The following is a 25,655-nucleotide window of genomic DNA, read 5'->3' as shown; positions in this document are numbered from 1 at the left end:
AAAATGACACTAAGATAGCTACCTTCTTGTGTTATTTTGTGTACAACAGAGAAGTCTTGAGTTTTGATGGGTTGTTTTTAAGTACAGACACTGTGCGTGTCAATCAGAATGTGGTTCGGATCCATAACTACTGAAATGAAAAAAATCCTGATGGTTTTGAACATCATCTGTGTTGGGATAAGTTAGAATCACGCGCTCCTGCTGCGCTCTCTGCTCCTCCGCTCTCCCACCCGGCTTCACGTTATTGGTCAAAGTCAAGAGATCTCGCTTCTGATTGGACAAAATTATGTCCGTCACGTAAAGCAGGAATTGTTTCAGGAAGTAGTGGTGTGTTGGCATTTTGGAGAAATTTGGATCGAAGTACATCTAAACAGACATTTCAACGGCTCTGCTTCTCACGTACGTCAACCAGGGGAAGTATAATGCAGAGGAACATCGCCTAAATAACTCGTTTTCTCGACTAAAAGGATAACTGTAAGTATACACGATGATGCAGTGAATAGAAGCTGTTGCAGTTAGAATGTGTTGTTACCTTTTGCAAAGTTGTGTTATGTGCACATTTACTCTCTAGTTAATATAAATACTTGTATGTTGTGTACATGTTAATAAAAGAAAAAATTATTAGCTATAGTTCACAGAAATATTATTAAAAGTGCAAATTATTACTTCTAAAAATAATTCACTCATTTAATAAATATATCTTTATAACATCTTGTTATTTGATAGACTCCATAACTTTATTTAATGCATTTAGTCAAACACAAAAAGTACCTACTCTGATTTTTGTTTGTGTTGAGCGCCTTTGGTCCCACATATTCTCATGGAAATTGGACTCCTGGATCCTATGTTTGCTCTACTGCAACTTTTCATGATCACGTTTCTTGCGAGAGCTCTTTGATTGTCACAAACCCGCTAGGAGAGAGCCAGAGACATTGGTTTAAGGGACATGGTTATGCAGATGTGCACGCACACTTTCCCTTCAAATAGCAGGAATCCTGCTTCATTTTTGGTGGGCAAAATTATAAGCAAATATTAGTATTCTAGTTCTGAAAAGGCCCAGATAGAGAATGTTTGATCTTGCAGTAAGATCACTGATTGGCTACTTGGCTAGGTAAATGACCGCTGCAGGGGACCAACATGACATTAACGTGTTGTTTTTGGATGCATGAAGCTTACAACTTAATGAAAACACAGAAGTGCAGAGAAGCAGACATAGAAATAAACTGCACTAAAAATGACTTCTAATCTAATATTAGCTCTATTTCCAACACACTTTATTTTTATTTTTAACTGATCCTACCAAGAATTCAGAAGCTTTGTATTGCTTGATCTCTTTCTCTTTTTTTGGGTTAGATTTCACAGGATAAATAAGGAGAATAAAGTAAAAAATCTGGGACATTCTGGATCTGTTTCTTCGCTTTCCTTAATTTTTCGAATGTAATTTTGAAGTATAGGATTGGGGCTGTGCAATGCCGGACACAAAAATCAAATGATTTGAACTCGGCGGCAAAAAAACCTGATTTGGACATCCATAAAATCTGAGGAAGTGAGACTGCACACGAAAATAAATGCTGCTGAATTATTTTATATTTTTTAGGTGCAGATATAATATTGTCATGTTGCAACACAGTAAAGCAGCTCAGTACTTTCACTCTTTCTAACTTTAAATATTAAGATTTTCACCTTTTCTCTCTCTCCCTCTCTCTTTCTCCTGTTTCCTTTAACTTGCTGACTCTGGTTTCCGACTGCCTCAGAACAATAGCTGCACACTTGCTAGCCCTATCGGGTTAGAAATGCGCTTGTGAACAATGTTGTTAGCAGGAGGTAAAATTCAGGTGGCAGCAGCAGCGGTCTCCCATGAGAAGGTATCAGTCGGGAGCAACAGCCAGCCACGCTACTTGAACATGCTAATTCGGGTTCTCTCTCTTCCTATTCCCCAGCTGCTACTCCAGACTGTCCCGCTGCTTCTGTTCCTTTTGGATGCGGATAGTTGTTTTTCTCTATTCTCGCCATGTACTCGCCTGCATGTACACATTTTCCTCTCTCTTACTTTTAAATACAATCATTTTATTTTCCTTTTCATTTGTAGCTGTTGAGTACTATTTAGCTATGGATGGGAGCTATATTTAGCTCATCAATACTTCTTGGTCCCTGTTGAAGAAATCATCCCCACAGAATGATTGATTTGACGCCTATGTGAAAAACTCCATACTGTACTTGTTATAGCTTGTCACACTTCAACATTTCCCATATTTGTGGAGAGCATGACAAATGATTATCCTGTCATCAACAACTGTGGATCTTTGCACCTTTCTTCTTCTGGCCAGTCAGTTTATTTAGACGGCCACTTCTTGGTACATTGGTGTTTTTTACTTTTGCATAGCAAACTATGAGATGTTGAAAAATTGGAATATTGTTTTGCAATGTAATCCTGTTTTAGGCTTCTCTAACTTTATTCCTGATCTTTTCTATTGTGCTCCTTGGTTGTCATAAAGCTGTTTGTTAACTAATGTTCTCTAACAAACTTCTGAGGCCTCCATAGAACAGCTGAAGTTATTAAAAACACACACAGTGTTTAATAATTATGTGACTCCTCAAGGCAGTCTGTTACGCTAGGAGTGTCAGAGAAAAGATGACTGATGACAGATTTTTATTGTGGCAAATGTCAAAAACCATGTGTCATTCTGTGATCTTCTACAATGAATTGGCCTATGAAATAATATCCCAATGAAATATATGGAAGGTTGTCATGTGATAAAATGTGAAAAAGTCAAGGGATATGAATGTTATTTTTAGGGCATTTTAAGTTTAAACAGTGGGGAAAAAAGCACTATTAAAACATTACAAACATATGGTTTGACAACAATTCATAAAAACTACAGGGAGGTGTTTATTTCTTAACACAAATGTAGTCACCAGCAGGATACTGTCTGTGTTATTCTTAGCTCTTTTTCTTTATATATTTTACCTCTGAGCTGTCAGAGTAATCAAAGAGAACTCATGGTGTGAAGAGAAACGGCGCTATGCTAAATGAGACTGATAGGAAGCGCACACTGCGAACCGAGCGCACATGGAAGGTGGTGAGAATTAATTTAATTATGTGCGCCAGATGTATGTGAAAAGATAAACCATCTGGCTGATCAAAACTGACTTACTCTGTCTCCGTATACGATTGTGCAATTACTTGAAGCTTTTCGGCACATTTTGTGAGTTATGTCTTACCGCAGCAGAAAATGGATGAAGGAGCTAAATTTGATTAAGCTAAATGCTTAGGTGTGAGCAGTGAAAGCAGCTGTAAAATGTTCTTTTTTTTTTTTTCATTTTTATTTCCTCTCAGACAGCCGAAGAAGGATGGGCAAGAAGGATGCCGGTGCCACCAAGTTACCAGTTGATCAATACAGAAAGCAGATCGGTAAGTTTCCAGATGGATGGATTCGCATGACACAATCAGTATGAATGTAGCAGAGATTTAAAGGAATTGTTTAATTAATTTTAGAAGATCAAAATAAAGTAGAACTAGCATTTAAGTAACAGTTTGAAGAGATCGTGATATTCTTTTTTTAATTTTAATTTTTTTTATAAAAGACTTTATAGCAAGGTCATATAATAATCAAAAGACCAAGTTTTGAAAATGAGTTCCTGATGCTCATCTGACTCATAAAGTTGATCTTTTACTTGTTGTTTTATTCTAAACTGTTATGTTTTAATCATTCATAACTAACTATAATGTAGGTTTAATAAGAAGCTTTTAGGAAAGATTCCACAATTATCCCAAAGTCCTTTTGGTTTCTTATATCTTATCCTGCTTGTGGTTTCTGCAATTAAGTTTCATATTTCCAGAGTCCCAAAACATATTTTTTGTTTTCTGTTGTGTGTTAGTTCCACATAATATCAGGTGAAAACATATTTGCTCTCTTACTTATTTTTTCTGTTTTCACTTTTTTTGTCACATGTAAAAGTTTCAGATCATCAGATTTTTAAAAAATATTAATCAAAGATAACTTCCACAAATATAAAATGGAGTTTTCAATCTAGTATTTCATTAAATACTCAAAGAATAGCCATCCAAACCAACTGTATGTGGAAAAAGTGATGAACCCCCAAACCTAATGTCTGATTTTGCTTCCATTGCCAGCAAGAACAGCCAAGCATTTGTAATAACTGGGCTTAGGTGTTTTTACTAAAGAGTAATTGTATTTCAGTCTTATTGACAGAATTGGTTTAATCTCAGAATATTTGAAGTTTATTTATTTATTTATTTATTTATTTATTTATTTATTTATTTAAGCCTGACTGGCCTCTTTAAGGTCATGCATCCTACCTGGATTTAAGTAATTACTCTTACCTGGTATCTCCAAAGAGCTTTATTTATTCAAGTATTGAAGTATTTCAGAGGAAAAGTTTCTGGTGATGATTTTAAATATTCAATTGTGACAAAAAAATAAAAATCTGTGATTGGATACATACTTTCACTTGGATACATACTTTCACAAAGGCCTGTATCAAATTGGTTCACTGAAACTATTACGCCCTGGACACAGTTCTCTGTTGAAGGATGTTACTGTGCTTATATCACGGCCTCTATGATATTGTGTGTGCTACTGTTTTGTTCATGTTTAATACTGCTTTAATTTGGCAGTACTTGTGCTCATCATCCATCCATAGTTTATACCCAGTTCTCCTTAGGGTTCTGACAGGGGCTGGTGTCTGTGGAAGTCATTGGGTTATTGGTACAACCTGGACAAAAATCCTGACTAAAATTAGGCGAAAGGTTTGAATGAAGTACTTATATACCCATGGCTCATGCCAAATCCTTTGTGCTGTTTTTTTTTTTCTGCTTGGCTGGATAATTGTGAGAATAGGCATTAACTTATAAAATAAACCTTGAAAACAGTTTTTAATATTTATTAAAAATACAATTTCATTATCTCATTATGTGAGTTTCTTCCAGAGTCCTGAGACAAAGATGATTTCTCCCCCCCGCCCCTCTATTTAATGGAGAGACATCCATGGTTGGTTTTGATCAGCAACTGCGATCACTAGGCAACAGCAACTGTATCTGTGCATGTTGAGCAGGAATTAATGATGCACAGCAGATGGTTTACATGTTGGTATAGACAAAAGTGAAAGAATACACTGGAGTTGCAACAATGCAACGATCTTTTGATTGGAAAATAGGGATTAGTGGAATCTACTTGCTGGAAATATATTTTAACATATTTTGATTAGAGATATTTCCCCAACATATACAGTCTTGTGCAGTTCTTATATGTGTCTATGTTCATACGCTTCATCTTTCACTGAAAAAGAAAGTTGGTTAATTAAAGCTAAACATAAAAACACCACATTGTTTTAGTTATAAAATAAAAGACATCAACATAAATTAATATTCTGAGGGATACATTTAGGACGCCATACTATTGGCTAGTGTTATGTCTTTGCTTGAAATCGTTTTAGTGAGATGTTTTTTGTAGCTATTAACTAGTCTCTGTCTAAGTCCTCGTTTTTATCATAGCTGTGCTGAGGCGTTTATAGAACCTAAGGCCAAGAATTTCTATCATACCAAGATCTTGGTTTTGACTTTGTATACAACATTATATTCCTTAATTTTCAACCAGTCGTTGGTGGATCTACTGGGATGTTTCATGCCATTGTCGTGTTGTAAAGTACAGTTCTGCTTCAGCTTGATTTTTTTTTTTTAAATCCCAGATGTCAGCTGTTTAATCAAGTCTATTTTGGTGTTGTTTTGGTTCATAGATGTACTGCTACACTGTAGACCTTCTCCTTGCTGTCTTTATAAGCAGAAAATCATTATGCTGCCTTGTTTGCTATGCTATAGTGCCACAAGTCAACAACCTTAGGCGAGCGCTTGTCCATTTCCTGGTTATATTTTTCTTGTCCTTTTTTCTATACTAATGTTCTAGCTGGTTAGGTAGTATAAAAATTTCTTCTTGGATTAAAACTAAATATAAATAACGTTAAAAGAAGTGCCTGGTGAGATGTGAGGCCTTTAAATACATATAGCCTTCATACAAATACCTCTCATCAAACAGGTTGAGAAGGGGTCTCAATTTATTTGTTTTCATTCACTGAAACAAAAGCAAATAAAATCCACATGTCACAATTTAAATTTTTTATGACCGTTCTACAGAACAGAAGAATTGCACATATTTGCATGCAACTTATTTAAGTGCCTTTAAAGGTAAACCTTCCCAAGGGACGTACATTCTCCAGAAGATGTTTTCAGCTACGTCTTTGCTGCACCATTTATTGTATTGTTCTGACACACTTCCCCTCAGCGGATGATTGCTTTTTGCCCCCCTGCTGAGTCACGTCCTCAGATTATTCTGTTGTTCCTGGTGTTTCTTTTGTGTTAACAAGAGTCACTGAGGTCTTCATCTTTATTAAGCAAAATAATTTTTAGTGGCTTGTTTTGCAATTGATTAATTTTTTTAAACTATTTTATTGCTAACCTGTGATTTTCTTTCCTATTGTTGAAGGAAAAAAAAAAAAGACTTTCTATTCAGACTAAAATATTTGTTTTTCTGCGTCTTGCGACAGCCTGTTGAGAAATGTCCATTCTTTCTTCACTCTGCAGGCTCTGTCGTGTTTTCATGTAGTGACAGATGAATAAGACAATTTAGTCTCCTGATATTCCCTAACCATTTGCCATTATGCTAAATCGTTCAGGTTCAACAAACATAACAAGCTCAGCTCCTGCAGTCACATTCAAGAAGAAGTGAAGAAAATTATTTTTTCTTTCCTTCCCTTTTTTTTTGTTGTGTTTTGTGTGTGGTGTTTTGTGGCACATTTAAGTTTTGTCCCTTTTTTTTATAGGAATAAATATCCTATTATACCACTGTTTAACAAGAAGGCTTCAAAACAAACACAAAAAGTGTGTAGTCAATGTGGAAAATTGCCATCTTCTACGATAGCGCAAATTTATCTAAGATGGAATTGGCGGCACGTAGTATTTTGAAATGGTAAAATGTGGCGTATTCATTTATCAGTACTCTGGAGTGATTGTTGAGCTGCTCCATCATCTCTGCTGGAGTGCTTTTGCCATATCTGATGGCCAATCAAAGGCTGCTTTGACACTTTTCCTCTAAATACCATTATTAACCTTGTTATAATTGACTGGCCTCTGGGTGGGACGCGTATTTATGTGGAACTGCAAGCGTTTACTCAGTCCATTCAGTAATTGCTGCTGCCTGTTGAAAACTTCTGGAAGTTGTCCACACAGATGGACGCCTATATTTCAAAGTTGATCAAAGTGGACATGTTGAACTCCAGTGTTGGCTTGGTGATAAAATCTCTACTGTGTGCTTGTTGCATGTGCAGCATAGTTATGTTAACTGTCATACTGTAACCTGTCAAAAACTTTAACCCATCATTTCATACACTTGGAAAAAATATGTAAATATATATATGTATAAGCTGTGTATGTTAGACATAACTCCTCTCATTACCGCACTGCAGTGACATTCAGTTGGATTAAATTTGTATCATTATCCATAAGATGACTGGTCAATCAGAATTCATTTGAAAGAATCAATACTTTCTGTTACATGAAAAGAGTTGTAAGCATTTCATAAAGTCAGTATTTATAAAAACTCAGCAGAAAAATTTTAATTCCAGCTCAAGATTGTAAAAAGAATTGGCGAGATTTAATCACTCAAATTAAGAGTTAACGCTAGTTTTAACCCACTAAAATGTATTTTCTACAGATGAACCAACACAAACCAAATACGCAACTAGCAACCAATCCAGTAACAGCACTACTTCTTAATCTACTGCTCCAGATTAAACAAAATCTAATTAATAATAAAGCTATGTCCTAGTCGGAATATTGTTACCAAAACGTATAATTGTTTTGGGTTATGGAGCACGGGCAGACTTATTGGGAAATGCAAACTGATCTGAAACCCCTCAACTCATTTTTCAATTGCCTGAGTCCATTGGCAAATGACCCGTATTCTCCTGAATATAACTGGATGAGCTTTCAGCCAGTCAGGAAAATGAAGATGTCATGTAGGGCTGCAACAGTAGTGATCTCATTTCCTTATCATTCAAACAAACTGTGATATTCTTAGATGTCTACTCCTGTTCTGGTTTCAGTTAAATAGCAAATTTGTATGATATGCAAGTCACACACCCCTTCCTTCTCCTTCCCCCGAGTGCTCAATCAAATGTGATTAATTTTAGCTAATACCCCCTACCTGTCTCATTATGCTAAGCAGAGGAATGGATCAAGATAAAAACTAATTTCTCCACACTCTCATCAGACACCATTTAAATGCAATGTCAAGCCAGTAGAGGTGAAAAAAAAAAACACGAAACACTAAGTGGATTGGCAGGCCAAGCCACTTTTATCCTCCTACTCTTCCTTTGACATTTAATTAGAGATTACTTCAGCGGCAGGTACGGTCATACTCCATTTGAGCCAGGTGCTAGTTCTACACCTCAACTTGAACCCATCAACTTCCAGACCTATCATGAACTGGTCTGATCTTAAGACTTTGATGGTCTTTTCAGACCTGACGTTAACATGTGTCATAGCTAATCCAGGCACTAGAAGACCAAGACATTAGCATAGCTGTGATTCACATAAGAAGAGAGAACTTCAACTGTAGCCAAAATAATAATAATAAAAAAATAATAATAAAAAACCGTTGAGCAAGTCTGGTGAGATCAATCCACAGGAAGCAGCAGTAGACTGACATTTCATCTTTTGACCAGCAAAATGTTTATTTGACATTTCCAATCTGAGAGCTTCCCACACTGTGTGAGTACAGAGATCACTCCCTTGTTCCATGTTTTTTTTTATTTTTTTACTGCACCTCTCCTCAACAGGTTGTCAACTTGCTTCCCTGCTCTGTGTGAAGGAGTTGTTGAACCAGTCACTGAATAAGTGCAGCTTCTGCATGAGCCTCAGCTTCCCTGACTCCGAGGATCTTATAAACCCAAACCCTTTTAGCTGCTGGTTGTCTCTTCCTTCCCCTCCTTTTTCTCCTCCTCCTCCTCCTCATCTGTAAAAGTAATGCCAGGGCTCGCGCATGACAGCTTGACAGATACTTTCTGCATTCACGTCTCCAGCTGAAAAACTCTGCACTTTTTGGGTAACTTTTCGGTCTCCTAGCAACTATTTCCAGTTTTGGGTATATTTGCATGTATGCACTCTTCTCCCCTTTTCTGCTCTACACCAACCAAAGCAATTGCAGGTCTGAAAACCCGTCCTACTCGGATGCGGCGCAAATCTGCAACATTTAAATCCTCATTTACCACATCTGCTAGTCCAGTTGTCTTGCATAGGAGCATAAAACCTGCTTAAAACATCTGCTTCATTTTATTAGTGAATAAGAACCATCTGATTCTTATGGTTTTTTTTTTTCATAATGTAGAGCCAAGAACTGGCTTTTGCCAGCACTCACAAAGAACATAAAGTTGTAAAATGGAGTGACTTTTTGGAGTAATAAATAACCAGAGGGGAGAATAAAATTATAAAAAGGTATGCCAGGTTTATTTTTCTTGTTCCACATTCTGCATGATCTAGTGATCGTGATATAATTTTACAAAACATAATCAAAGTAATTAAAATATTGTGTGTGTGTGCGTGTATGTATGTATGTATGTGTATATATATAAATATATAAATATATATATATATATAAAATGTGTCAAAACAAACCCACATTGGTAGATTTGCAAATATAAACTATACACAACGTGTTAAAGGATATACACTGTTGTTTTTACAACTTTTAAAATCAAGAAAACAAACTGAGTGCAGTGTACAATTTTCTATCAAAATAACCAGAAGACACAGCGGATCCATATGACACATTATTCATATATGGGACTCCATTCTATTTTTAAATAGAAAACATTTTGTTGGAATAAGGTGCATTTATAATTGGCTTGCTTACTTAAAAAAACAAACAAAAAAACAATGAAAATGGTTGTGATTCTTCGTACCTTCAATAATTCTAGAATTATCTTCATCAGCAACAGATGAAGATGAGTTGATTTGGCTGACTTTTTTATTTTTTTTTTTTTTTTTTTACAGTGTCTCTGTCTTTACTGATTTGATGTTGCTTTCTGATGCGATTTTACATTTGGTTGTTTGCGGTCTGCAAAGCTTTGTACCGTTTGTGTGAATAGCGAGGTGAGAGCAATTCTCTCCAACCAAATTTCCCCTTTCCATTTTCTGTCAAGTGAAGGAGACATCCAGTGCCCCCTAATGAATTCCCACTTGCTCACTGCCTGCTTCTGGCAACATGCTCCCCATTTTTATTAGTCCCACACAGAGTCAGCGGGAGGCGAAGGAAGGGTGTAGCACCTGAAGGAATGGAAAGAGAAAAGGAGGTGGAATGAATTTGAAATTTCAGAAAAAGTCATAGGGGAGAATGATGAATATAAACCACACACAAAAAAAACAAACATCTTGTGAGATCGAGCCTTAACACAGAGCTCATGGTCATTTCTCTTTACTGTCTATATAATAAAGAGAAAACTTGATTTTAGAATCTTATGCAAATTTCTATTTATTTTTCACCTTTTTATTGGTGCAAAAAAAAAAATAAGGAGATTTTCTTCAAACACTTTCTCCTGGATTATGCTTCCATCCTAAATGAAATGAGACTTCTCTCTGCATGTCACATGCAGGAGTCCTCATGTGACATTACAAAGGATGTTTTTCTGCTTCATACTAAAATACTGTTATTCTTCTGAAGCTTTAGCGATAAGTATAGTGCGAAGCTGTTTGCATTTATTTTTATGGAAGTATAACGGACTAAACTTTACTCTAAAATAATTGATTTAACCCTGTTTTTCCAAAACGTGATGTTGATAATAACCCCTGACCAATCAGAACTCCTTCCTGTAATGGATTTTAACCATCACCTCAACTCATCTGTCAAAGTTAAGTAAATTCTGTTATACACTGTATTTGGTTTCAGGCATCAGCAGATTGTTTTTAAGCATGTAAATTGTTCACAAGCTATTCATCTCTACTGTCTTTCTTCACAGTACATACTAAAGTGGAGGCCACAATTCTTATTTAACTTTTCACTTATTTTACCAGACAGAGGTTACCGTACACTGACAGGAAATGGACAGTGCTTTGCAAGACTGGCCTTAACAAAAATACACAATGATTTAATTCATGTGGGAACCTGAACTAAACTAAGCTTCTACACCAATTTTGGGTTTCTCAAATTTTCAGCAGTTTTTGACAAAATTTGAAGCACCAAACGACTCTCTCTCACAACTACAACCACTCACTGTTCAGTAAGTTGCTGGCTTTCAATGTTTGATGTTACCAAGGCTTTGCCTCACATTAATCATATTTGCACTTGCTTTTCCAGTTGGCAAGTTTGCCTATAAATATCACTTGTGGGAGTCAATCCCCAAAGGATGTCAAGTAAGCTTAGGTGGGTGGTTCAGATTAGAAAGATTTTGTTCTATTTGACAGACACTGAGTTATAGACATGAAAAACATGAGTATGTGGCGTACGCCCGGGACAGCACGTCAGTCCATCACAGGGCAACACGGGACAAACACTCAAAAGTAAAGTCAATGTAGAGAGACCAATTAAAACGACAAACACGGTCGTATTAATTTCACTGAGGGAGGAAGCCAGAGTACCTGGAGAGAACTCATCTATTCACAAGGACATGCAAACTCTATCTACAGAGAGCCCAGGTCAGGATTCAGACTCAGGTTGCTGCAATGCCAATCGTTGTTCCACTATGTAGGCCTTTTTTATGGGCTATTATTGGTTAAATATTTTTTTTTTATGTATTAATGTTTCACTCACGACTGTTGCGTTTAAGTTACAAGAGGTTCACATTTATCTTTTACGGTTTGAAGCAAAAGCTTGTTTAAACTACACCCAAAATTTTAGGCAATTCATTGGAAATTTTCCATATCTAGTGGTTTCCTACCTTACGCATACTGATGCTGGCGGGAACGTGCCGCCTCATAGACCCGTTTTTTTTTTTTTCATACTTTCACTCACTGATCAGTTTTTTTTTTCTCCCGTGTTCTCTAAATTTTAGGCAAGCAGGACTACAAAAAGACAAAATCTGTCTTAAAGGCGACACGATTGAAAGCTGAAGCAAAGAAAAACTCCTCCGGATTTAGGGTAAGATTACGCAACCTCTCTGTCTCCTCCAGTGTAATTTGAGTGTATATTACACTCCAGTCTGCCTCTTTGTCTCAGTCTATCTGGAATTCCTCTTGTCTGCCTGCCTACCTTTTTTTTTTTTCCTATTTGTCTGTCTAACTGTCTGATTGAGAGTGTGCCTCTCTGGCTCATTTTTAATATTCCAGACTCTTTACTGTACTGGCTCAGGAACTCACTGTAGGCCTTTTGGGAAGGAAATGATATGTACCAGATTCACCTGTAATTATGTGATGTGGCCCCACACCCACGGAAGAATTGTGGGCTTCAAAGGAAATTGCAATGTTCTACATGGTATGAAAAATGCAGCTGTGGTATTGTGTATACAGGAATGCTAAACGTTTCTCTAATAGCAGGGAAGTGATATTCTGTTTGTTCACGTGCAACAGTCTGAAAGACGCTACGAAGCTATTTTAAAGCATGTGGGACTCTGGGGAGGTGGAGACATATGAATCACCCTTAAAAGTTCATTGTGTTATTTGTTATTGTTACAAAAAAGAAAAGATAAAAAGTGTGTTAAAGTCTCTGCAGTCTTTTTGGCAAATGAAATTGAATAACAACATGCTGATTATGATCTAGGCTGCCATAGGACACCAGCTACATTAAGTTGTGCAATTGTATCGCTAAGCAGCACACAGTAACCTCAGTTCAGGGCTCTAGAGTGCCACCAATTTGGTCCAGCTGTTCATGTACATGTCTGTGTCGTGTGGGCCAGGCTAGTCAGATATACAGAGTAGATGCAGCGCAGACGAGGAGAAAATATGGAAAAGTTGAGGCCTGAGCAGTCCAAAAGTCATTACCACTGCTCTGACACGAAACCATCAGTCTTCCAGTTTTGTGTGTAACATTCATGGATACGTGGGTGTTTTAACGCCGCTTTTTTTTCCATGTGAGAAAAACCGCCCTTCCAGCCCAGTCGCCCCAGATTGTGCTGCTAATAGTTATGGCATTATATTTTGTGCCACCGACCTGAAGGCTCACTGAGACTGATGTAAGCACATATCCAAGTGAAGAAACAATTTGTGGCGACTGTGTTTTATATCTCAAAATGCATGGGCCTGGTGTGTCCTGGCACCCGGTCCTCTCCAGCTCTGCTCCTTGGCCTGACGTCTGCATCCGCAGAGTGTATGTAAATGAGCAGTTCGTGAACACCCCAGCCTCCCTTTCACCGGTTGTTTTTCTTTAGCCAATTAAAAAGTTGTTCTGTTTACACTCATAACAAGCCAGCCCCTTCTTTTCCTCATTAAGCCTCAGCAGGCCACAAGGAGCTTAAAGAATGGGCAAATCACATCCAGCATTACACACTGGGTGAAATGGTCAGGTTTTAAAATATGCATCTCTTAGACATGCAGGGCCTCATTAACCACGTCTTTAATCCAATTAGATTAGTCCATATCTTGAAATATTGATATCGGTCATGAATAATTTATGTTTTTCGTGCCCAAGACGAGGGGAATTTTCAGAGGTCGGATTAAAAATACCTCCGGGATGAGGATATTAAACTGACTTGGACCTCTTGGCCGAGAGTTTGATTGAAATTCCGCCTAAATGTAATGGATATTTGGTCATGCTTGCTTTCCCATCAAGTTCTTTTTAGCGTGATGTTAAGTTGAAAACGTGTTTCTTTTTTTTCTCTGCTTTCACACAGCCTTACGTTGAATTCAGAAAGCTTTCACTGGCCTCTACATCTCTGGCTGACGGCATCACATTTCCATTGGTGCTTGTACTTTAGGTTTGGGTGCAGGAGTATGTTGCAGGTGTACCTCAGTGAATTTTTTTTTTTTTAAAAGTTCATTTATTTCAGTAAATCAATCAAAAGATAATTAGTAGATTTATTTGATATACCTCAAGTGATGTTTACGACTAACAGTTAATGAAAACTGAATATTCAGTTTTCATTAATATCGTTTGCATTTCTGCAAACGATAATGCAGAAATGGAGGCCTGCTGAAAGCTACCTCCATGTGCTGTACAGCTTATGCAACCTGTACTTGACCAGGGCTTTATTTGCTTGAATTACTGCATCCATGTGGTGTAGCTTGGAGACAATCTGACTTTATCATCTGCTTCAATACCCAAATGACTTACCCGAATAATCACCGAATGTTGAAACTTTACACCGGACCTGAGGTGAGGCACAGTCTGTGACTCTAGACTCTTCTCTCAGTCTCTGGGACATTGATTTCCAAATTAAGTGCACAATTTGCTTTCATTTAAAAAATTATTTTTGAACCATTTAGGCTAAAAAGTGCTTCATTTTTAGCCTGGGGTTTTGATGTTTTTGTTGGATTAAAACAGTGGCTAAAAACAAGGATTGCAACAGCTGCTGACAAAACTGCTCCCAACTCTTCAAAATGACTCATCATGTCAAGACGTGCTGGACAAAGAGCCAGCAGCAGGTTTATTCAACCACACTGTCTTTACTGCATATTATTGGAAGCTATTTCTGCTAGCTATCGTTAAGGTCATTTTACCTCCTCCATCAGTAGTAGTAGGTCTGGGTTCACAGAATTTATTCAATTAGATCTGTATGTTTAGTCAAGTAATTTTTTTATTATTATTATTTTGGTTAATCAGCGCTATGAACTAACTGTGTGCCCCATTTGCACCTTTTTAACCAGATGTGTGGTAAAAGTGTCACTTTGGCTTGTGATGCTTAAATCTGTCGAGATAACTCTTTACAGTAAGAAGCGATCATATATGTTGTTATCTGTTGTTCACTCTGAACTGAGAGGTTGATAGCTGCATGTCACAATATTGGTTAAGATTTTTTTTCAGGCCTTATCTTTTGTATATTCTCTCTCCTCGCCCGCACTGCAACTACTCAGATTATCCAAGTAGCCTAGCCTGCTCATTTCTGACCGGCTGCAGGACACCGACGCACAGGAACACTGGAGCGCAGCCAACCAGTCATGACAGGTGAAGAGGGGTACGGTGATTCTGTCTCTGATTGGTTTAGAGCACTATATGGGCCTGATGCGTGTCTTGTTGAAGCAGGGATACTTTCAGTGTTGGGATAGACACTCTAGCGTCCTTTCATGTTTGCATGCATTTTTTTTTTTCCTTTTTGCTTTTATGGGTTTGACTGCAGTATCACGCGTCGTTTCTTTTTCTTTAATTAATGAAGTATAATCTGTGTGTGTGTGGAATAAATGTGGACGTATTTGGTGTGTAAAATATCTTATGAATAAAAGAACCAAAATAAATTACGGTGACTTTTTGATGGTTAATATTTTTAGATGCACCTGTATCCGTACCTCTTTTCTTCTTTGAATGAGACGGCTATAACGGATGCAGATGGTATCTCAGAAGGGCCAGCAGACATGCAGGCATGGAGAATCTGGCAGCTGCCAGGGCAGCCTGTCTCAGGGCTGTCCTAGTAACAGGACAGTCTGGATAAGTTGGCAAAACGGAGGATGGAGGCAGGGCAGACGAGCTAAGAAGGTGCCTGACGAACAGTAACTATTTATTATGTTTTCTGCTCAAGTAAACAACCTGCCTGCAGTATTAATGAAGACACCAGCACACTCATTCTGCGTGGTTTTGCAAAAATAACATGTAGCTGAAATATAAGTCCTCTTCCCTGCGTCGGGATCTGACAGCAGTGAGGAAGAAACTGGCAAGAAGATCAGTCTACGGTCTCTCCCTTCAGATTGCCTGGAGAAGAAGCAGAGCCTTCAGAGTAGCTCCAGCAGCATTCTCCTGCAGCACAGGAAACAAGCCTCCTGCCTCGTCTAATTGGCACAAACAACCTTCTGTTCACTTCTGCACAGCTTTTCCCGCAGTCTTATTTAGCTACCGAGTCTAGAAAGTTGGGTGGGGGAAATTGCTCATAGAATTGGCAGAGGATGGAGAGTACAGATGATGACTCTGGGTATACTCCATCTGTCATTTGTGAATTTGTGTTGTGTGGAAACTAAGTTGCAGTTCTTTATTTTGTTTTTTTTTTGTCTGTTTTGTAAAGGTAGTGAAGATAGAAAATAAGTACAGAGTGTCGATTTGGCATTGGATGTAAAACTGGTAACTGGCCAACAAGAAAATTACTATTGCGGGTGGCAACACAAGGTAAACTAAACTCAATATCGCAAAAAGCATACCAAGTAGGAAAGAATTTGGTCACGTCTTAACTAAAGTGTAAGTAAATCCCTACAGATAACCAGTCTAAATAAGTTCCTTAGGTAATTTTTTCTTTTGGTCAGTATATCTTGGTAAATGTCTACATCACACAACCCAGCATTCGGGTGTAAACTCTGACACACACCTCTGACCTGTCACACAAGACATGCTACGTGTGAAATAATTCAACCTGGCTTTGGCGTCGCGAAGGGGAGGCGGATGCGTACAAAATGATTCAGTTTAGTTTCACCATGCTTTTCCATCAGTGAGAGCTGATTTCGGTTCTCCCACGATGTATAGGAGAACCTTTAATCACTTCACCACCTCCTCTTACTTTCTAAAATTGTGCTATGTTCTGTTTCCTTTGGTGTTTGTTATGTGATTTGCAAGCTTATTTGTGTTAGCATTTGTAACTAAGTGGTATTCTTTGTAAATATTTTCTAAAGATTGTGGATACTTGTCTTATCTCAGAGATTTCCAAAAGGTTGCCAACATTTCTGACTCAAAGGTTGAAAAGTATGTTACTGTAACACCTTCTCACTCCCTGTTTTCACAATGTAAGACAGCAAATCTTGATTTTTTTTTATTGGACAAGTTGAATGTAGTTGTAGTTAATTTTAACATTTTTAAGCATGAATTATGTTCCTTTGTGTCAGGATTTTTTTTCCCGTTTTTTTTATAAAAAAAAAAAATTTAGGATATTTTTTTTTAGGTGATCAATTGTAATTTTCTCCAAATGCAAAGTTATTTGAAAAATACATATCTGATGCACAATTTTTTTTTTTTAACCTGCAACAGTCGTCTGCGGTAGAAGGAGGGACCGGGTCAGTTGGCATGCTTTTTTGTCTGTCTGCCATATTGGATTTAACAAAAATAATTTCTTGCATTTGCAGCTGATAGCCAGTAGTTGATAGTGTATTGGATGATCCATTAATGTCCACTTCAATGGTCTGTGTGCATTTATAACATAAAAATCCACAAGTAGAACCAGAAAATGGCTGTTAGATAGCTGTCCACTGTAGTGACCACAATGCATGAAAGGATTCTTAACCTGTTTTGGAGAATATGAAGAGTTGGTCTTGCCCACATTTCATTTATATTCCATAAATGGCTTAGATTAGGAAAGAGAGATAATTTTTTGTGCCTCCTTCAAGTTAAATCTAAATTAGCCAGTCAGAGCTTGTGTAAAAGCCAGACATTTAAATCACACGGAAAGAAACTCTAAAATAATTTGTGTGTTCCTTGAACTCGTGGAGTTCAACTCGTGCTTTGTGACTGCAGGACAGATGTCCCAGCAGCTTCTGCGTCTATCCACTTGCAGACACAAACAAACGTAGGTGCGTCCAGATTGATGTACACATTCCCACACAGGCTCGCACAAACAAACCCAGGAGGGGAATGAAAATCAGACCAGATGAGAGGACGTCTGCTGAGCTGTGGCTCGTCGCCAGGGCGACGGGCACTTGCGCTCCCAGCACACTGAGTTTGCTGCAGCTGCCGCCGGAGCTGAAGGGAGCCGTGTGATGAAGATGATGATGTGCTCAGGCCCCCATCCAGTGGTTTCCATCAAAATGTGGGCAGAGAGGCTGCGAGTTTGTGTCTGAGGGTGTGTGTGTGTGTACTTGTGTTGCTGGCTGCACACACAAGTGTTTGCGAGCCTAGACTCAGTGTGCCGCTCTCCTCGAAAACAATGATCTCAATCAAGTGCAGGTGCTTTGTACGACTTGAGTGTTTGCAGTGAAACCCCTCCAGCTTGTTTTCATAGTCGAGTTACTGTAACCAGCTGTTCTCATAAAGAAGTAGGGGGAGGGAATATCGCGTCTCCTTTTGTTTCGGCAGATTTGGTAAAATGTGTGTATCTGGAGCGAACTGCTTTCTTTCTGATGTGTTTTTTTTGCGTGTCAAATAGCCTCTGTCTTTATTATATTTTCAAAGCTGCCAGCACAGAAAAGAGAAAAGCAGAAAACAATCAAGGCTCCGCGATTTGATCACCCTTTCCTTTTTCTCCGAGGCCCGGGCAAAATGGAAAAGTAAATCAAGCGGCAGGAGCCCGGCGGGTAATATATGAAGCTAAAGTGCATGAAATTTAAAAGTTTTCCAATTAAGAGAGGACTTTAAGCTGTTTGGTGGCTGCTGGGTTGGAGATAAATGCGGGCCAAGGCTAATGAAGACCAATGCGGCTGATGACAAGACGCTGCAACGTGTACACAGATAGCTGGGTTGAGGCTGATGCTTTTTAATTGTCAAGCCCCCAACCCCCATCGTCTTAGTCAGAGAGGAGTTATTATTATTAGCCCCCTGCCACCTCTCATTTGTGCTCAGTCTTATCTCTTTGTTGTTTTCTCTTTCATTCTGTTGTTTTTCATTTGTCATTTCTCTCTGCAATTTGGCCGTCGGGTCGAATTTCTATGGTGCTTTTTGTCTGCTTACTAAATGTGGGTTTTTTTTCTTGTTTTTTTTTTTTTATTTTCTGTTTACTTTTGATTATGAAACCTGTGAACCGCCAGAGAGTCTAACAAGATTATAACCTTGAGTAAAAAAAACCCCAACAAAAAACATATTTTTACTGTATTTACTCAAACATTTAAACAAAAGAAAAAGTGCAAAACATGAGTCACTTATTTTATATATTTAAAAATATGTATGTATATATACTATTCCTTATAATGGGACATTTATAGGTATTTATTGATGATTTTAGCCCACTGAAAATACACCTGCTAAATTTTATTGCAGCTTTCAAGTAGATCTCCCAATGACTGAATATTTTACATTTTTATTGTCATTACCTTCATATAGCTCCATTTAAATAACAAATGTGTATTAACTGGATAATTAACCAGACTATCTGATCAGGTAGCTGTCCATCAGTCAGGCGTTTAACAGACTTGCTGGTGAAGCAAACTTTAAAAAAATAGAAGCTAAGCTTTGCCCAAATGGCCCCTTTTTAGGGGCTAAAAATAGTTGCAGACAGCTCAAAAGTTGTCAGCCAGGTGACCGGCAGTACACAGCAACGAGTTGGGGAGGGGAAAGAGGGTAGATTTAATCTATGTTTCACATATCTATCAAAAACTCTGGTCACTACTGGACGTTCTCTCTCATCTCACTTGGATCAAATGAAAGAGGCTAAGAAACGGTAATATTTGTAAACCTTGGCATACTTCATACTAGAGATGTGCCGGTCAGGTTTTTTCCTGCCAATACCGATACCGATCACCCATGAGGGCCGATCACCGATCCCGATCACATAATTGTTTGGGGTTTTTTGGGGTTTTTTATCATAAACACTATTGGTTACATTATGTGGAAAAAGGAACCATGAATTCACCTTAATTTAGACAAAGACTTGTTTTTAATAACTTTTTCCAAGAAGAAAACTAAACAAAACAGGCATTGTGCAAATTGTACTCCTATCAGTAATACTATCTTTAACAGACTGGTAACATATGAAGGCTCTGAAGAGGCTAAATAATGCAAAGAGCCAAAATAAAACCTCTCAACATTGCCAAAAAAGTTCAAGTATAAAACTTAACATTCAAAGGCAAATACAAGTTTCATTACAATAAACAATCCAGAGTTACTGAATGAAAACTTCCTGATAGCATGGCGGCTAGCTGATTACTGGTAGTTCTGATTGGCTGTTTCTGACTGAGCGGAGTAATTATGGAAAGCAGGGAGGACATCGATTATTTTTTTAAGAGATTATCTGTCACATGTTAGGACAGCGAAAGTTTTAATACGTATGTAAAATGTATTTTTTTAAGTCAGATGCTGCAGCTTTAAGCAGAGGTTCAGTGTGAGAGTCACTACCAGGTGGAGCAGAAGCCGCGCTCCGTCTGTGAAATATTACTACCCGTAGCACGTAGCAGCGGTTCAACAGCGAGAGCAGAACCAGCGTCTTACATCGCAGCTCGAAGACTTAAATAATTTTGCGGGTTATTAGTTTAGCTTTCTGACTATCATGCTAACCCGGGTGAGTGTTTGTAGCTGTGCGCTGCTTTACCTGCTATCTGATCCTCCGTATGTCTTTTTTACTGCAGTGAGCCTCGATGTAGCCAAACTCCGTCAAGTATGGCATTGTTTTTATGTCGCATTAGCTTCGTTATGTTGATGCATTTTGACGTGCTTCAATTTTCCGCCGCAACACACAAACTTCCCCATTCACTCAGTGCGTTATAGTTCCACATCGCTTAGGATTTGTTGCTGCGCGTTTGCGCAGTGTGAAGGAAAGAGGAGACCAGCTGCACAGGCAGGCTGCAAAATGAGATGCAGGTGATTGGTATCGGCAACAAGAGACCCCGATCACCAATCATACACTTTTTCACGGAAATCGGCTGATTATGATCGGTGGCCGATCGATGGGCACACCTCTACTTCATACCATTAACCCCCCCATGCCTACAAACAGATCAAGTGCATCAAAAAATAATATATAAAAAAAAAAAAACAGATAAAAAATAAATCTAAAAAAAAAAATGAAGAGGTTTTAATCATGTTGTAACTTTGACTTTCCCAGGGTCACATTCGTTTTCTGAAAACTAAATGTTTCTTTTTTGAATAACCTTTAATCAGGCTGCACTCTTTCCCAGCCCTCCAAGCTCTCTGGTGCTGATTAGAAAGTTTGCGGCTAATGAGTTCTCTTGATAAAGAATTACTGGCATTGTTCAATACTCTGAGTGCCCCTAATGAAACTCCAGCTGATGAAGATTGTAATCGTCTGAGCTGCACATAATGAACAAGCGCTCCAAATTCCCATTTTCAACTTGAATACCACTTTGTTGGAAAGCCTCAATTTGTTTGACAATTAACCAATAGAAAATCTTTAGAAAAAAAATTAGGCCATTTCTGTAAGGGGAAAAAAAAAGTTTTACTGTGAAGATCAGAGGTGGAGTTCAGCGCCCTGGACGCTGAATTTCATTACTTGTGAAATTAGATTTTTATTTGAGTATTAATTTAAAATGTATACAGCGACTGCATCACTTGTTTTGCAAAACTTAATTTTACAAGTACGTTCAGATGTATTCTGTATGGATCCACCACTGTTTTCTTCATCTGCTATTACTGGTGACCAGCAGGTGGAATACTGGAAAATAACCTTTTCCACCTGACAATTTAATGTATCAAAAATCTATAAATGCATAAAAACCGAGAGAGGTTTGGGATTTATGCTTTGCTGCATTCAAAATTACTTGTATCAAAGAACTTGTACTGCACTTACTTCTTTTATAATACTTATCGGGGAGGAAAAAAAAACCCTGAATCCAACAGGTATGCATCTCTAATTCTTCCAACTCTCTGCAGAGGTTTTAATTGTGAGACGTATTGAGCCCTAGACTAGACTGCATACCAGTTTAAAGAGCAGCTGTGCAACTCTTATGATACTCCTGTTCTAGGGGAACATTAATGTTTTGATATCTTCAGCGGTTCTTCCTCAGAAGAAGAAAAACTAGAATTTGCCTTCTGAAGCTGTTCTGTGTTGAATTGTGGGTGGGTCACTGGCAGAGAGCTGCAGCAACGGAGTAGAAACACAACAGTGTGTTTTGAAAGCAAAAAAATTCCGATTTTTATTAACTTTCCTGAATAAAAAAAAAAAAAGCATGTGATGTTTAAAATCTGTCTCGGTGAAAGTTAAATGATTTGCTAATGCAGTTACTTTAAGGAACTATATAATATGCGTTTCCTGACCCACGTTGGGTCATGAGGTTTGACGTTTCTTCGAAACATGCAGATAGAATTTAATAATTGTAATGGGGACTGAGGTGTCATTATTTGCTGCAGTTTTTTTTTTTTTCTTTTTTCTTTTTTTACAGTGTGCTTTGTAGAGTTTTACCCCCCTTTTTAACTAATTTTCCATTCCCCAACTGTCTGTAGTGATGAGATAAACTTGGGTTGCGATCTGGCTTTGTTTGTCACAACTCCAGCTCGTTTTAATGTCTTAATTGTTGCTCTGCCTGTGGAATCATAGCCTGATGTGAGCAAGTTTAGATCAGTAGATTTGTCCTCGTTGCACAAGAAGATCAACAAACATTGATCTAACTGAATGGTATGTTCTCCTGTCTTCCCCATCTTGAAGACTAAAAATTGGCCCCACATCACATTTGCATGCTTCAGCTTTAGTTTTTTTTTGTTGTTTTTAAAAGAAGAAATTGTTAAAATAGATCTCCTACAACTTTTGAATTATTATGCAAAGAAAACGTTCATTAAATCTTTCAGTAAAAGTCCATTATCATTGTACACATTTTTCTCGTGAAATGAGCTTCGCAATTCCTCGTCTTTCATGAAGGGCGTTTGCATTTATTTATTTTTTTGGTTCATTACGAACCTCCATCACCTACTCGCTTCCATTTCGCCGCGAAGATTTCCTGCCACGAATCGGCCGGGTGTGTTTGTGTCATTAATGCGCAGATGGAGCCATCAGAAACAGAACTCCCACTGCGGAGGCTTGTTTTTACTTAAAAGAAAGCAAAGCCATCTCCATGCAAACACACAGGTATACACAAGAAAACACATCTGCTTTCGTTTTGGCTTTCTGTCAGCCCAGTAGCTTCTGTTTTTCCTCTGCGGTGGGAAGAATAAAGAAGTGATTATTATGGAGGAATCCCTTTAGAGCCGTGCCAAAAGGCGGCTAGATTCTGCACGAGTGTGTGTTCCTGTAAGTAAATTGTGTAATCTAAACACCATGAGTCCTTTGTACTGTTTGTCTGATTTTGCAAATAAAGATAGTTGGATGGACCTCTCGTGTTCTTCCGGACAGCATTCTCCAAAGTGGTGCTGTTCTTCTGAATCCATGCTGTTTCTCCTCAAAAAGACATCAGAGAACCAAGGGACAAATCAATTTAGTTTTTGCTTTTGCTTCATTGAAATGGCACTTTCATTTTGACTTTTTTTTAAATTGCTTTTTATTTTGCAGGCTTTTGTGCTGTGAAATTAGATGGAAAGAAAAATGTGTGCACAATTTGCATAAATAAGTAATATGTAAACCTTTTCTTTTTCTCTTTAGGATGCCTTCCTGGTTGTTGCAGCGATTTTGTTCTTTGTGCTCTGCGTTTACGCCTTCTTCTACCTGAACCTGAGCACAGAGATCAACCTGGATCTGGACATGGATTAACGAGTTGTGGTCAGCAAACCAAAGCCTTTGATTCTTTCCTTTTATGGCCGAAGACCAATATGTGAAGTAGACGACGCCTTTTGCAAATTTGATAGTTACCGCTCATTCAGACCCAGGTATAATTCCCCTCAGCTTTGGCTGTTTGAATATGGCAAGCAGTCATATTCTACACTTTATATGCAGTAAGGAGACTGTGACTCTGTGGGGGGTAAACACATCAAACGTTTGCAGTTTCTCGGGTTTGGTTAATTTTTACAGTCATATTTGCTGTTTAGCCTTGGAACAGTTTGTCTTCATCCTCTTAATTCAAAAGTATTTTTGAATTTGAATGAAATTTTAGTACTTATACTCTGGAATACAAGTGTATTGATTAGTTTTTTTCTGGGTCAATACTATTTTTGTTTTGTTTTTTTGTCGTTTTTCTCTGTGTGGTTTGGTTTTTTTGATTCTGACCAATCTCTGCTTTTCGAAGGACTAAAACTCAAACCCTTGTTTTGTTTCAACAGCTGAATGTAAACTTTTTACAAAGTAGATTTGTACAAGAAATGTACATTTAAAAAAATATATATTTTAATTGTCATGCATTCAATGAATAAATTGCGAAAGAAATTCAAATTTTCAGTATCTGAACAAGCGACAAACTTAAAGAGAGGACTTCCAGTCGCTACGCCGATTGATTGGTGCGTCACTTCTGCAATAATTCCCCTGCTAAATCTTCATCCAGCAAAGACAATGAGCTTCTTTTTACACCTCTGAGCCGTGCCAGTCATACCCCGCGCAGTCACGTCCCTTTGTTTTCCACCGCTAATAGAAAAATGTAAATCTGCCGCTGCTGCAGCTACAGACAAAACCCCCTTCCTCACATTCCAGTGCACAAAGCTTTCCTCGTGGATATCTCGAGATCACAAAGTGTGAGATTAGAATCCACAAAGCCCTCGTCCTGATTGAACATGTGCGCAGAATACAGAACGCCACGGTGCACCTGCTGCACGCAGGCAGACGCGTACAGGAGAACTGCTGCAAATGCAATCCTGTTCTTTTATTTAAACTGAAATTAAAGTGCTTAAAGAGTGGAGCAGAGAACCCAGAATTGTTTTCTTTTCCCTTTTTATTTGTATTAAGCGATATGAAGGTTGTCCAGAACTTTATTTTTTTTTCTACCACTTCTCTCTTTATGCATCTGGGCTCCAAGATGTAAGGAATTCTCCTATTCTGTTTTGTTAGCAAGAAAGTAAGTAGTCAAGGGTTTCTGATGATGGTTTTTCTTGGAAAAGTTTTTTTTTCCGCTTGCTTCTTTATTATATTTTTTGCAAAATACACAAAAGGCAATACCAAATACATAAGCAGCCTCTCATTCCTAACCTTTTTTTCTTCTTCTTTCCAATTGAATGAAGGTCTTAAAGTCTGAGTCTGATTGTGTTCTGCTGCTGAAATGCCTTGTGAAATGTGAGACAGATTTTCCAGCTCTCAGCTTATGTTTTCTCCCACAACCTTGCGACCTCTTGTAAAAAAAAAAAAAAGACTACATGTCAAAGAAACCATTATGATTAGAACACACTCGTACCCTCAACTGTGGGGGGGGGGCTTTTATCACGCTTTGGTACATCGGGACCCTCCTCCTCCTGCACTGCGACTCGCTCACATGTGTAACAATGGAGAGCCGTGACTAATAGACCTTCAAACATGACACCTGTTATCTAAAAGCTCACCATTACAGCTACAAGAGCTCTGACATCAGAATAATGGAAAGACTGTGTGCTTTTTTTTTGTATTGGTTCCGATGATATGTTTAATATTTGTGTAATGGTTTCTGCTATTGTTAAGCCTGTTAGAAGAGTGCATGAACATTAGTGGGGGGGTTTTTAAAGGGGTTGTGAATACTTTGGATTTTCTCAAATTTTCTACTGTGGAATGTAAATTGATCTGCTGTTAAATAAATATAAAAAAAATACTGCCTGATAGTCACAGTTTCATGAAATCATTGACTTTGTGTGAACTAAACCTCGTTTTTCCTCTCCTGAAATGTAAACCTTTCTGTCGGAAACTTTTCCAGCTTAAGCCTTGCAGAGCGTCAGCATACCGATCAGACTGGTGTCTGTGGTAAAAGTATTACTTTAATCGCAGTAATTAAAGCAAAGTTGCATTTAAACTCAATGAAAGTTCATCAAGCAGTCTGAACTTTGGATGACACACTTTATTTCCTGTAGTATTTTATTATTCGTTTGCTGTCCTTGCGTGTTGGTTTC

The 25,655-nt window shown here is 38.0% G+C and overlaps 1 protein-coding gene across 1 annotated transcript; it reads left to right on the top strand.

Annotated features, from left to right (window-relative positions):
- The first annotated feature begins 284 nt into the window (after positions 1–284).
- triqk (triple QxxK/R motif containing) lies at positions 285–25,363 on the top strand. Its single transcript, XM_008421962.2, has 4 exons — positions 285–474; positions 3,338–3,412; positions 12,061–12,146; positions 23,302–25,363. Exons 2-4 carry the CDS (start codon positions 3,352–3,354, stop codon positions 23,407–23,409), a joined length of 255 nt encoding a protein of 84 aa, XP_008420184.1. The 5' UTR covers positions 285–474; positions 3,338–3,351; the 3' UTR covers positions 23,410–25,363.
- The last annotated feature ends 292 nt before the right edge of the window (positions 25,364–25,655 follow it).

This window comes from Poecilia reticulata, chromosome 11 (genome assembly GCF_904066995.2).
Source record: "Poecilia reticulata chromosome 11, P_reticulata-male-v2, whole genome shotgun sequence".
NCBI classification, from domain to species: Eukaryota; Metazoa; Chordata; class Actinopteri; order Cyprinodontiformes; family Poeciliidae; genus Poecilia; species Poecilia reticulata.
This window is presented reverse-complemented; position numbering and strand designations above follow the sequence as displayed.